The 14,739-nt window shown below is 34.4% G+C and overlaps 1 protein-coding gene across 1 annotated transcript; it reads left to right on the top strand.

Annotated features, from left to right (window-relative positions):
- The first annotated feature begins 1,933 nt into the window (after positions 1–1,933).
- On the top strand, positions 1,934–4,461 carry LOC101890979 (eukaryotic translation initiation factor 2D). The gene is made up of 3 exons (XM_005176038.4): positions 1,934–2,260; positions 2,870–3,014; positions 3,081–4,461. Exons 1-3 carry the CDS (start codon positions 2,003–2,005, stop codon positions 4,433–4,435), a joined length of 1,758 nt encoding a protein of 585 aa, XP_005176095.2. The 5' UTR covers positions 1,934–2,002; the 3' UTR covers positions 4,436–4,461.
- The last annotated feature ends 10,278 nt before the right edge of the window (positions 4,462–14,739 follow it).

Raw genomic sequence — 14,739 nt, forward strand, 5'->3', positions numbered from 1 at the left:
ACTGTGTTCTTTGTTGTGGCGTTATCTGGAAATTGGCCAAGTTTCAACTTTCTAAAACCAAAAAAAAAAAAAAAAAAAAAAAATAACTGTGTTCGATTGCGTGTAAGGGTGCAAGTACATAAAAGGCTTGAAGTCAAGGCTAGGCATATTAATGTCAAGTTATAATGGATAATGACGGCAGGATTTTAGTGCGGCTCTGTACTCCCTTTATGAAATGTTACAAAATATGCCTAGCCATGACTTCAAGCTTCTTATGTACTTAGCCCTTAAGAATCAAGGCCTATCATCATTGGCATTTAATAACGGCGTACCGCTCACACGAAATATCAAAACTTGTATTTTTGTTTTCAATCGTTTTCAGCGCCAGAAGTACACAAATAATACGATTGATTTAAAGTACTTCGACACATTTTTTGATTGAATGATGCACATAATAAATGGATAAAAAGTTATGAATTTGACTTTAAATTAGTTTTTACTTAATTCATAATGAGTTCATATACAGGCAAACACATGGTAAAAGAATGGGACAATGAATTGTCAAACAAATTTTGCAAATGATATTTTTGAATGAAAACTTGTTCAAATTTGTAAAAATTGTAAAAAAATACATATCATAACAACCTCCGATTGCCGTCGTGTAAGGAAACATGTACAAATCTACTTATTTTTGAAGAAACATTTAAAAAATGTTGATATATCAATGTTTCCAAGCGTTTATGTAGCTACCTGTATTCTTCTACCATGGGCAAACGTTTGCAATGAGGTTTGCACTGTTTTGTTTCCAATGTTGCATCATGCAGCAGAGTAAATTTCAGTTTTATTTTCGTTTCCACTCATCGCAAACTGACCACAATAAAAAAACAAATTCCGTTTTTTCGTACGCTGGTTCCAGAAGAAGAGTTTTTACTACGATAACAGATTTTCCCGAATAGATTCTAGCAGGTACTGGAACAGAGCATGTATTTTCTTGATGCGTATTTGCCTTTTCATGTTAGGAAGAAAGTGGCTGTGTAAGAGGTCAATTATTTTAATTTTATTATTTCTTAAAATTTTAAATTAAGACGGTAAAGTAATTTCAAATAGGAATATCCATCTCTGCATTTTCTGCAATTTACCTTATCTGTGTAAACATTGGATTTATAAAATATGGTCTGTTTCAGAATGATATTCCCATGATACAATGAATTCAAGGTAGGGCAGAACTACCATATGATTTCAATTTTTTTATTTTCTTGGCTTAATATGTCATCTTCATTTATTTATGTATGTGTTTTCTTTTCAATAACAACAAAATTGTTCAGAAAACATTCAAATTCGGATGTTTTCAAAATGTTTATTTCATCGTATGCATCAACAAAATCTAGAGTTTTTGTAGCGAAATAATCCTTTAGAAAAACAGGTAGACCTCTATACTTGCAATTTTTTCAAAGTTGGCCTACCTTCTCTTTATAGTACCATGGATATTCCCTTTATGATATCGAAAAATATGCAAAACTAGTAAATTCTTCCAGGTTCTGGAACAGACCAATAAATTTTGACATTGTTATGTTTTAAATAAATAATTGAAAAAATGTAAACATATGATTGCATGACTTTACCTTCTTAATTCTACCATGTGTATGAGAAATTATATTTGAAATTGAATATATTATTTGAATAAAAATATTAGATGTTTAGCAATACAAATACAAAATAGAGAAATATTTACATTGCATAATGGAAATACAAAAATATTTTTAAACTGTAAAAATGTTCAGAAAAACGTATTGTATTAATGATGCAAAACTCTTAAAACACACAATTTTATCCGTTGTTTACATCAGCGCGCATTTTTAAAATGCAATGAGAACATGGTCTTAGGACTTGTGATTGTGGCTACAATCGACAAGCATGCACGTCGTACTTTAGATGGGCATGCAAAAGTCGATAAATTTTAGTCAACTTGTCAATAATTTGGAGAAGTAATTAATTTATTTAGAAAAATTGGACCGAAATAGACATGTTCCTTAAAACTTTCAAATTGAAAAGTAATGCACCACTTAAAGCTTCGGAAGCTAAAAAATTACGAGCTCGTCTATTAACAGAATACCCTGACGCAAATTCGGAAGTTTTAATACCGCCGAAATCGAATGTTACGACGTTAAAAATAGTAACTTGTGGTGAAATACAGACGTCTGTTTATTGTGTGGACAAATTGCCTATTTTCTTTGAAAATGAAGAAAAAAAGCTTGTGCCAACAATATACGCGCTTTGGAAAGTGAGTCTCATTAGATTTTTATGAATACACATACAAATTCAATTTTTAATATCTCAATTTAATCTTTTTTTGAGAATGTTTATATTGGAACAATGACTTAGATCAAGTTGAAGGTCTCCTTACGGATCTTTGTAAAAGTTTAACCATGTGTAGCGTATGGGGTTTTGTTTAAAACTGCAACGTCTACTTTTTTTTGCGGAAATCTATATTTCCGAAAGTTTTTGAAACAAGGATTTCCATGATATTGCTTATTATCATAAAGAATTCCATCTTTCAACACCCACAAAAACTCATATTAAAAAGATATTTTGTGACTTAGCCTGTGTTGGAATTTGCCCATAGTTGAAATTCTTGAATTATGGCCAGAGACCAGCCGCCTAGAAAGACAAGAACTTTTAACATAAGATTTTGTTGATTTGTGGAGGGTTTGGGCTCACTCGTTAACAAGGCTTACATCCCTACTGCTTTAATCCATATTGCGTTCAGGGGCTCATATCCCGATTCCGATCCCCAGAATTCTGAAAAATGTTACAAAAGTTCCTCGAGGGACCATAAACTGAACTTGTTCCCAGACTAACATTGATAGATTCTTTTTACGTCGAATTGTAGGTGCCGGATTTATTACCATACTTTACTACTCATCCGGCAGTTCTGCCCAAACTAAACAATGGTGCCGATTTGATGCTGCCAGGAGTAGTAACTCATGGGAAAGGTGGTATGTACGTTTACGGTCACTACAAAAAAGGTCAATTGGGTAAGATTTCCATTTCTATATGGTATAACAAGCGGAATGCCTTCATGAGATTTTACTTTATTTTAGTTGCTGTAAATCTAACGTCCAACAAACATGCTGTTGGCGTTGGCGTTTTACCTCGTTCGAGCGAAGATTTATACATGTGCGGTGGGCATGGTGTCGCCGTTAAAATGTTACATTTGTTTGGTGATAAATTATGGGGTATCGAACCACAACTAGCTCAACAAGTACCAGAATTTAAGACTACGTTGTCAGAGGATGACTTTCCTGAATTAGGAAAAACACCAAAGCTAAAGAGAAACGAAGAGCAAAAGCTTGAAACCCAAATGAACGAAAACGTTGTGCTTGATCGATTTGAAGACCTGAGTATTAAAAGTGAAACTTTGCAAGAAACATCAGAGGATTCAGTGATCGATAATAAAGAGAACCTTGTCGGAAACGAAGTGAATATAACAGACAACGATAATACAAATGATGTTACCAGCCCAGAGCAAATACTGAAGAACGCATTTCTATCAGCATTAAAGAACCATGGCAAAGCTTTACAACTGCCATTGCTAACTAGCAATTTTTATCGTCTTTATGTCGTACCTGAAGCTCAAGAAGCCATAGACATAAAGAAAACGAAATACAAAAAGTTATCGAATTTTCTCAATGAAATGATTGAAGAAGGCTTTATAGTTGTAAAGGAGGAAACCAAGGGTGTTGACAAAATAACATATGTTGATTTGGAACACCCTGAGTTGGTTAATTTTATTACAGATTATAAAAAACCGACAGCTAACAGTGACGGAACCATGGAAAATTCCTTATTCCATTCCGAATTAATGGAGTTGTATACAGTAACTGACTCGACGGCTCCATTTTTCACAAAAATTAACTACAAACGAGGAGAAGGGATACCAGCATCTAAAATAAAAAAAGTTATTCGCGAATATCTAAATGTACACAATTTGCCACTGTCAAAAGACTCTACTGCGGAGCCAAAGTCATACGAGCTAGACGAATGCTTACAATCGATATGTAAAACGAAGACTGCAACATTATCCAACATCATTGCTCTCATTACATCACAAATGCAGCATTCTTACCAAATGTGTACAGTAACGAACGTGTCGAGCAATAAACCTATGATTCAAATGTCTTTAGCAACTCGATCGGGGAACAAGAAAGTGACGTTGGTTAGTAATTTAGAGGCTTATGGAATAATATTGCCAGAGTTTGTGAAATTGTGCAAACAGGGAGCAGCTGCCAGCACAACAATTGTATCCCTTCCTAACCAGAAGGGGGATATGCTACAGATACAAGGGAACCAAGTCAGATTTATTTACAATTTGCTCACAGAGAAATACAAAATACCAACAAAAAATATTTTGGGCCTAGAATTAGCTAAAGATGGTAAAAAGCACAAGAAGAAATAAAAAAATAAATAATTACATGACAATTACCCGACTGAGTTTTGTTGGCTCCGACCGTTGCAGTTCTTAAATCTTTTTTACTGTTTTTGATTCTATAAAATAGAATCCCACTACCAATGTTCATTTATTTAAAAAATATATATGAAACAAAAAACATATCGCTCATTTATTCAAAAGATGTCACAACTAAAAACTAACGACTTTCGAAAAAAAACTCATTTTAAGTTATCGATTGAAATTTGACTTCCCAAATTAAAAAAGATTATTACACAAAATATAATATATGTACTTAGTCAATTATTTGCGAAGAGGTCATAAGAAATCAGTACTAAATTTCTATGAAAGGTCAATATACTGTTTTATTGATTTACAAGTTCTACATATACCAACATGAAAATTTGATAAAGCAAATAAAAACGTTTTGCAGGAAAAAATTAAGGTGCCTTCTTCGAGTTATGCTACTCATTAAGTAAAGAACCGATATGTCAATATCGCACAATCTGTTTTTATATCCTGCACCTTAGAAAGGAGGGTATATTAAAAATATAATTTTGTTTGTAATACCTGTAGTTGTCGCAGACACCTTAAAGTACATATATTGAAGGTCAGCATAATATTTTAAGTAGATTTAACGATGTCCACCTGTCTGTAGTCCGATACAGTACAGATTTTTTGATATACAACTTTGAAATTTGGCACAATGGTTTGTATTTTGTCTAGGATGACTGGTATTGTTTTCGTATATCCCCCATTGAACAGCACCTCCCGATACAAGGTATTTTGATGATTTGAATGATATGTTTTCACGGAATTGTTCAAAATTTGATATTGAGAGTTTGTAACGGTAGCTGAACTAGTCTGTATAGGTCCACGTTTTACTATACCACCCATATAACGGTAACTTTGGATATTCGGTATTTCGGCGATTGAAGCAACATTTTCTAATGAATTTGTCTAAAATTTGGTGTTCATAATGGGCAGAGCATGTATATATAGGTTCACGTTTCCTATAGCTACCATATAATGGTATTTTGGTCACTTTATTTTGAATTTGGTATTTACAGTTTGTAATGGGTTCTACCTTTTGTGCCATATTTTTGTCTATATAGGTCAACGTTTTCCTATAGCCTACAAATAACGGTACCTGTTGCTTTTTACCTATTGATGGAGGGTATTGAAATTTGTTATATGAGAGTTCACTTCAATTCAACTGCTATGAATCATTTTAATTGGAAAAAAGGAAGGTGTAAGGTATATGAATGATGAAATAATACAAATAGCCACATCAACACATCCGATGGTACAATGAGCTATTAACACTTTTTCGGATTTATTTATTTTTTGTTTTCAATAATTTCAAATTGAAACCAAAGTACACATGTACATGATGTGCATTTTTGCAAAACTTGAAGTTGAGTTCTGCAGATATCAGCATGATAATTTGATAGAAAAATAAAGTAAGTTTCGTAAAAAATAGTTTCGTAAATAATCTGTTCTGAACACACATAAATGGAATGGAAAATTAAATTTTGATACGTTTTTATTTTCGTTTTAATATTTTTTTTTTTAATTTGTTTGAATTGTAAAGATTCAATAATTGGCAGAATGCTGCAAAATGTAATAGCAAATTAAAAATACTACAAAATGTAAAAAATCCATTGAAAAATGTCACCATAATTTTAAAAAATTGAATAATTGGACTTAAATTTGTATTGACAATTCTGTCACAGGAAATTGTACCCATTACGAACTCGAAGTACAAATTTCGGCAAAAAAAAGTGACACAAATCATCAAAATACCGAATATCTTGAGGTACAGATAGGCGTTACAAACGGAATGACAAACTTAATATATCTTTCATACCATGGTGGAGGTTATAAAAATGGAAATAGATGCACTTTACTTCTGTATTGAACCTTGTTTTTACCTGCAAGAATCTAATAGTTCTGACATTTTTCGATATTTTCGAGCAAGTTGAGTTTTTTAACCTAGTTAAGGGAAATAATTATTTTTGGGTTATTTGACCCGAAAGTTCGAATACAACATCCGGTTTTTATCCGGTTCTACAAAATGGGTATCATTTGAAAGCTTGTGGAACCGGTTCCGGAGTAATCCAAGAAAATTGGTATTTTTATGTCATTCCTTTAAAAAACAAGTTAAAAAGCAGTAAGTTCGGCCGGGCCGAACTTTTAATACCCTCCACCATTTGCAACAAATTTGGAAATTTTCAAAAAATAAAATACTTAAAAAATTCTATTAAAATTTTAAAAATACCGAATATAGCCGTTATATTGGGGTCTATACGACGTGGACATTCATATGCATTGTTTGTCATAAGCCATTGCCATATTCAAATTCGAAACTGGACCCGCACCGACAATATCAAATTTTAAACAATTCCGGTTAATAATGTTGCTAAAATCATCAAAATACCGAACATAGCGAGGTGCCGTTATATGGGGCTATACGAAGACGTGGACCTGCACAGACAATTTTCAGTCTTAGGGTGTAGTATCCATTTGGAACTTCAAACACCAAATTTGAAACAATTCCAGTGAATGATGTCGCTGAAATCATCAAAATACCGAATATAGAGAGGTACCGTTATATTGGGGCTATACGAAGACGTGGACCTGCAAAGACAATTTTCTGTCTTAGGGTGTAGTATCCATTTGGAACTTCAAATACCAGATTTGAAACAATTCCCGTGAATAACGTCGCTAAAATCATCAAAATACCGAATATCGGGAGGTACCGTTATATGGGGGCATAGACTTGCACAGTCAATTTTCTATCTTAGGGTGTAGTATCCATTTGGAACTTCAAATACCAAATTTGAAACAATTCCGGTGAATAACGTCGCTAAAATCATCAAAATACCGAATATAGGGGGGTTACCGTTATATGGGAGCTATATGTAAACATGGCCCATTTACGAACTTACTGGAAAAATAAACATGTGCGCAAAATTTTAGCCATCTAGCTCAATTCATTCGAAAGATAGCTTGATTACAACAGAGAGACAGACGGACAGACGGACATCGCTAAATCGACTTAGAATTTTACGCTGATCAAGAATATATATACTTTGTTGGGTCTGACATGAGTATTTCGAGGAGTTACAAACGGAATGACAAAGTTAATATACCCTCCATAGTATGGTGGAGGGTATAAAAAAACCCTAAAAAGAAGAAAATGGTCTTCGGCCAGGGATTAAGATTTTCTCCCCTGGCGTATGTCTAACACCGGCTACGCGATCCGTAGTTTTTCTAAACATTGTAATTTTTGTAACTAGCAGGCCTTCGCCCGAGGCTTTAGTTTTTCTCCGCTGGGATATGCCTCACACCGGCTACACGATCCACAGTTTGTCTAAACTTTATAACCTTTGGAAGTAAACGGAATTCGACTTTAAAGTCAATACATTCGGAACTACAAAGCTATAATGGTTAGATATATATTAGTAGAGAAAACCTCAATTTCATGAATTGCAACACCAATATCTTCGGAACTACTAGAGATAATATGGCACCATTTTGGAAAGGCCAGAGTGTATGCTACAACGTATTGTGCTTTTTTCTATGGCTTTTCCCGGTACAAAAATACCAATTTTCTTGTATTACTAGAGAACCGATTAAAACCAACCGATCATATGACCACTTGTTAGATAGGTGTTTCTCTAAGCTTTCAAATGATAACCATTTTGTAAAAGGTTAAAAGGATGTAAACTTCAGGTCAATCTGAGCATAGCCCCTAAACTCAACTTAAACAAATTGTTTTCATTTATTTGATATTATTTGTTTATTTTTTAAAATGGTATTATTTGATTTATTTGTTTATTTTTTAAAAATAGTGCGAAAGAGGAATGAAATACCTCTAAAAAAAATATGATCCTAAGTGTTCAATCTTTCAATTCCAATGCAAATCTGCTTAATATCGCCCCGCAATTTTAGTTTCTTCCAATAATTGATTTTGAAAATATATAGTTTTTATTTTTCAAAACAACAAATACATACACAAAATTGGCAAAAGTCGGGCACACTTAGAAAAAAATTCTACCTTACCTCTTCATTTACCATAGGTGATCGTAGTATTCTTGTAGTTCTGGAACAGAGCAATTGAAATATATTGAAAATTCCAACATTGTGTAAAAAGTGGAAATCATGAATGAAAAGTATGTATTTTTTTAAAGAAAAACATATTTTGAATTTATGATGTTATTTGCTGCGTCTATTTTTATTAATTTTATATGTTCATTGGTTCAAATTGTAATAAAACGAGGAAATAAAGTAAGAATTTATAAATCATGTTACTACATTTCATGACCGTTTGAACGGGTTCGCTCGTGTACGTAATTCTGAGAGCGAACAACGTTGTTCTAATTCTAATGGAAACATGCTATTAGGTAGACCTTTAACCATGGTAGAAGAAATATATATGTAGATGCATCAACGCTTGCGAACATTGATATGTCAAAATGTTAAAATTGTTTTGTCAAAAATAAGTAGACAATTTTGGAACAACTCTAGTTTAGTAAAAACTCTTAGATTTTTTCGAAATTTTTTCCAGAGGTAGGTATTTTTACCCTGATCCCGGGAAACTATTTTTTTCTTGGGGGACGGACCCGGGACCCCAGATTTTTGACCCGAAAGTCCGGGATCAAGACCCCGCCTGGACCTGGATCCACTTACCCGATATAGACAATATGGGTATCGATTGAAAGCTTATGGAAATACCTATCCAACAAGTGGTCACATGAAGGGGTAAGTTGGCTCGGAAGTTATAGTCAAATTATCGATTTTTTGGACCCGGATTTTTTATGAAACCCCCAAAAAGTCAAAAAAGGGCCCATTATGGGGGTCAACAAAATTGTTTCCAAATTATAGCTGACACTCTGACCTTTCCAAAATGCTACAATTTGTGCTAATACCTTTTTCGGGTCCAGAGATATGGGTCTTTCCATCCGCATAACGCGATTCTAACCAGTTCATTAAAATGATGTTTTCAATAAAAAAAGTGTTTATTTCGCGTAGCAGTCGTCGGAATAGCAAAAGTTTTCGAAATTTGGAACTTTTTGTAAATAGCCGGCCTTCGGCCGGGGCTTGAGATTTTCACCTATGGGTATGTCCGACACCGGCTAACGCGAACAAAAGGTTCATAATTTCGGCACTTTTTGTAAATAGCCGGCCTTCGGCCGGGGCTTGAGATTTTCTCCTCTGGGTATGTCCTACACCGGCTAACGCGAACCAAAGTTTTCTAAATTGGATACCTTTTGTAAGTAGCCGGCCTTCGGCCGGGGCTTGAGATTTTCTCCTCTGGGTATGTCCTACACCGGCTAACGCGCACCAAAGATTTCTATATTTTACACTTTTTGTAAATAGCCGGCCTTCGGCCGGAACTTGAGATTTTCTCCTCTGGATATGTCCCACACCGGCTAACGCGAACCAAAGTTTTCTAAATTTGACACTTTTTGTAAATAGCCGGCCTTCGGCCGGGGCTTGAGATTTTCTCCTCTGGGTATGTCCCACACCGGCTAACGCGAACCAAAGTTTTCTAAATTGGATACCTTTTGTAAGTAGCCGGCCTTCGGCCGGGGCTTGAGATTTTCTCCTCTGGGTATGTCCTACACCGGCTAACGAGAACCAAAGATTTCTGAACTTCATGCTTACGCAAAATATACCTTTTTTATTGAAAACATAGTTTTAATGAAGTGGTTAGAATCGGGTTATGCGGATGGAAAGACCCATATCTCAGGACTCAGTAAAGTTATTAGCACAAATTGTAGCATTTTGGAAAGGTAGAAGTGTCAGCTATAATTTGGCATCAATTTTGTTGTCCCCCATAATGGACCCTTTTTTGACTTTTTGGGGGTTTTATAAAAAATCCGGGTCCAAAAAATTGATAATTTGACTATAACTTCCGAACCGTAACATCTTACATCATGTGACCACTTGTCGGATAGGTATTTTCATAAGCTTTCCAACGATACCCACATTGTCTATATCGGGTAGGTGGATCCGGGTCTAGTCGGGGTCTTGAACCCGGACTTTCGGGTCAAAAATCTGGGGTCCCAGGTTCGTCCCCCAAGAAAAAAATAGTTTCCCGAGATCATGGTTAAAATACCTACCACTGAAAAAAATTTCGAAAAAATTGAAGAGTTTTTACTAAACTAGAGTTAAGCCACAATTTTTACAAATTTTAATAATTTTCAATTTTAAATTCGGTTTGACAGTTCATTGTCCCAGCAGCTGTGTCGAAGCGACTACCATGCCTTTTACAAATTACTTATACGACTACCCGTATAATCTGCTTTGGGCTGTGTATTCGAACGTCGATTTTTACTCGATTACCGATAAATCGTCAAACTACTTGTTTACCTCTAGTGTGTGTGTTAAACGTCGTCGGTGAAAATGAATTTCGCGCAATCATTCATACTCAGTTATGTCTTTTTTCTACATGTAAACAACATTTGTTGTGAACATGGAGAGGATTCATGGCTGGAGCCGGATGCTTGGACTTTGGAGCAATTAAATGATGTATCTAGCTGCAAGTGTCAATTGGATTCCTCCGATGCCTCACAAATTCATCCGATTCCTGAAAAAGTATCAACTGATGAGGTAGCCTTTGTGTATTTTAAGAAATTAATTTCTGTTCTTTTCGACCGCAAGCACTTAATGGTGAGTTTAATTCACACATGAACATTGAGTATGACATCATGGAGTGAATCCGAACATCTGTATTTCCTATAGAGATTTAGACGCGTTTGTTTTTCAAATACAAGTCTTATCCAAATATGGAGCGTACTATTCATAGATCATAAAAGCGTTGGATTTTTGTATATATGACGTAGTCATTTTTAACGAGATGAATGTTTGTAGACCCAAGGCACCCATTTTAATAAGAGCCCTAAGGATAACTTATACCTATTCTATGGTATAAAAGGACCCGAATTGCGTCTCTTTTTTTTAGCTATAACATCCCATTAGCGTCGTTGAATTTAAAGTTGTGTAGGCCTGTCTTTTAGGAATTTTACAACGTTTGGCTACATTGATCATCCCCTACTTATGCGTTAAAAAGGGGGATTACCTTTTCTTTGTTATTGTGTGTATAAGTTGTAGTAGAAATACATTTTTGCATTTGGCAATAATACAACAGTAATACCAATTTGCAGCAGAGACGGCAATTAAATTAATCTAAACAAGATACAAAAGAACGAGATCCTTATTTGGTTGAGATGGGGTCTCAATTGGGATACATGATCAAAATACGAGGTTCACTGAGCAAGGATGTTATTTTAAATACAGCTCTTTTTATTTACTCCGAGTTCAAGGTCTATATAATGCATAATAATGATTTCGAATCCAGGTTTCAAAAGCGAGCAAATTTACATGATGTAACATCAAAAGGAGAGTCGGCCAGTGCAGATTCAGTAGCTTTCGAAAAGTTTAATCTTTAGCAGAAAGACATAAATGAAACAGATCTTTGCGCAAAACATTGAATAACCACAACCCTATTAACACTTTTTCGGATTTATTTATTTTTTGTTTTCAATAATTTCAAATTGAAACCAAAGTACACATGTACATGATGTGCATTTTTGCAAAACTTGAAGTTGAGTTCTGCAGATATCAGCATGATAATTTGATAGAAAAATAAAGTAAGTTTCGTAAAAAATAGTTTCGTAAATAATCTGTTCTGAACACACATAAATGGAATGGAAAATTAAATTTTGATACGTTTTTATTTTCGTTTTAATATTTTTTTTTTTAATTTGTTTGAATTGTAAAGATTCAATAATTGGCAGAATGCTGCAAAATGTAATAGCAAATTAAAAATACTACAAAATGTAAAAAATCCATTGAAAAATGTCACCATAATTTTAAAAAATTGAATAATTGGACTTAAATTTGTATTGACAATTCTGTCACAGGAAATTGTACCCATTACGAACTCGAAGTACAAATTTCGGCAAAAAAAAGTGACACAAATCATCAAAATACCGAATATCTTGAGGTACAGATAGGCGTTACAAACGGAATGACAAACTTAATATATCTTTCATACCATGGTGGAGGTTATAAAAATGGAAATAGATGCACTTTACTTCTGTATTGAACCTTGTTTTTACCTGCAAGAATCTAATAGTTCTGACATTTTTCGATATTTTCGAGCAAGTTGAGTTTTTTAACCTAGTTAAGGGAAATAATTATTTTTGGGTTATTTGACCCGAAAGTTCGAATACAACATCCGGTTTTTATCCGGTTCTACAAAATGGGTATCATTTGAAAGCTTGTGGAACCGGTTCCGGAGTAATCCAAGAAAATTGGTATTTTTATGTCATTCCTTTAAAAAACAAGTTAAAAAGCAGTAAGTTCGGCCGGGCCGAACTTTTAATACCCTCCACCATTTGCAACAAATTTGGAAATTTTCAAAAAATAAAATACTTAAAAAATTCTATTAAAATTTTAAAAATACCGAATATAGCCGTTATATTGGGGTCTATACGACGTGGACATTCATATGCATTGTTTGTCATAAGCCATTGCCATATTCAAATTCGAAACTGGACCCGCACCGACAATATCAAATTTTAAACAATTCCGGTTAATAATGTTGCTAAAATCATCAAAATACCGAACATAGCGAGGTGCCGTTATATGGGGCTATACGAAGACGTGGACCTGCACAGACAATTTTCAGTCTTAGGGTGTAGTATCCATTTGGAACTTCAAACACCAAATTTGAAACAATTCCAGTGAATAATGTCGCTGAAATCATCAAAATACCGAATATAGAGAGGTACCGTTATATTGGGGCTATACGAAGACGTGGACCTGCAAAGACAATTTTCTGTCTTAGGGTGTAGTATCCATTTGGAACTTCAAATACCAGATTTGAAACAATTCCCGTGAATAACGTCGCTAAAATCATCAAAATACCGAATATCGGGAGGTACCGTTATATGGGGGCATAGACTTGCACAGTCAATTTTCTATCTTAGGGTGTAGTATCCATTTGGAACTTCAAATACCAAATTTGAAACAATTCCGGTGAATAACGTCGCTAAAATCATCAAAATACCGAATATAGGGGGGTTACCGTTATATGGGAGCTATATGTAAACATGGCCCATTTACGAACTTACTGGAAAAATAAACATGTGCGCAAAATTTTAGCCATCTAGCTCAATTCATTCGAAAGATAGCTTGATTACAACAGAGAGACAGACGGACAGACGGACATCGCTAAATCGACTTAGAATTTTACGCTGATCAAGAATATATATACTTTGTTGGGTCTGACATGAGTATTTCGAGGAGTTACAAACGGAATGACAAAGTTAATATACCCTCCATAGTATGGTGGAGGGTATAAAAAAACCCTAAAAAGAAGAAAATGGTCTTCGGCCAGGGATTAAGATTTTCTCCCCTGGCGTATGTCTAACACCGGCTACGCGATCCGTAGTTTTTCTAAACATTGTAATTTTTGTAACTAGCAGGCCTTCGCCCGAGGCTTTAGTTTTTCTCCGCTGGGATATGCCTCACACCGGCTACACGATCCACAGTTTGTCTAAACTTTATAACCTTTGGAAGTAAACGGAATTCGACTTTAAAGTCAATACATTCGGAACTACAAAGCTATAATGGTTAGATATATATTAGTAGAGAAAACCTCAATTTCATGAATTGCAACACCAATATCTTCGGAACTACTAGAGATAATATGGCACCATTTTGGAAAGGCCAGAGTGTATGCTACAACGTATTGTGCTTTTTTCTATGGCTTTTCCCGGTACAAAAATACCAATTTTCTTGTATTACTAGAGAACCGATTAAAACCAACCGATCATATGACCACTTGTTAGATAGGTGTTTCTCTAAGCTTTCAAATGATAACCATTTTGTAAAAGGTTAAAAGGATGTAAACTTCAGGTCAATCTGAGCATAGCCCCTAAACTCAACTTAAACAAATTGTTTTCATTTATTTGATATTATTTGTTTATTTTTTAAAATGGTATTATTTGATTTATTTGTTTATTTTTTAAAAATAGTGCGAAAGAGGAATGAAATACCTCTAAAAAAAATATGATCCTAAGTGTTCAATCTTTCAATTCCAATGCAAATCTGCTTAATATCGCCCCGCAATTTTAGTTTCTTCCAATAATTGATTTTGAAAATATATAGTTTTTATTTTTCAAAACAACAAATACATACACAAAATTGGCAAAAGTCGGGCACACTTAGAAAAAAATTCTACCTTACCTCTTCATTTACCATAGGTGATCGTAGTATTCTTGTAGTTCTGGAAC

Source organism: Musca domestica, unplaced genomic scaffold (assembly GCF_030504385.1).
Source record: "Musca domestica strain aabys unplaced genomic scaffold, Musca_domestica.polishedcontigs.V.1.1 33, whole genome shotgun sequence".
NCBI classification, from domain to species: domain Eukaryota; kingdom Metazoa; phylum Arthropoda; class Insecta; order Diptera; family Muscidae; genus Musca; species Musca domestica.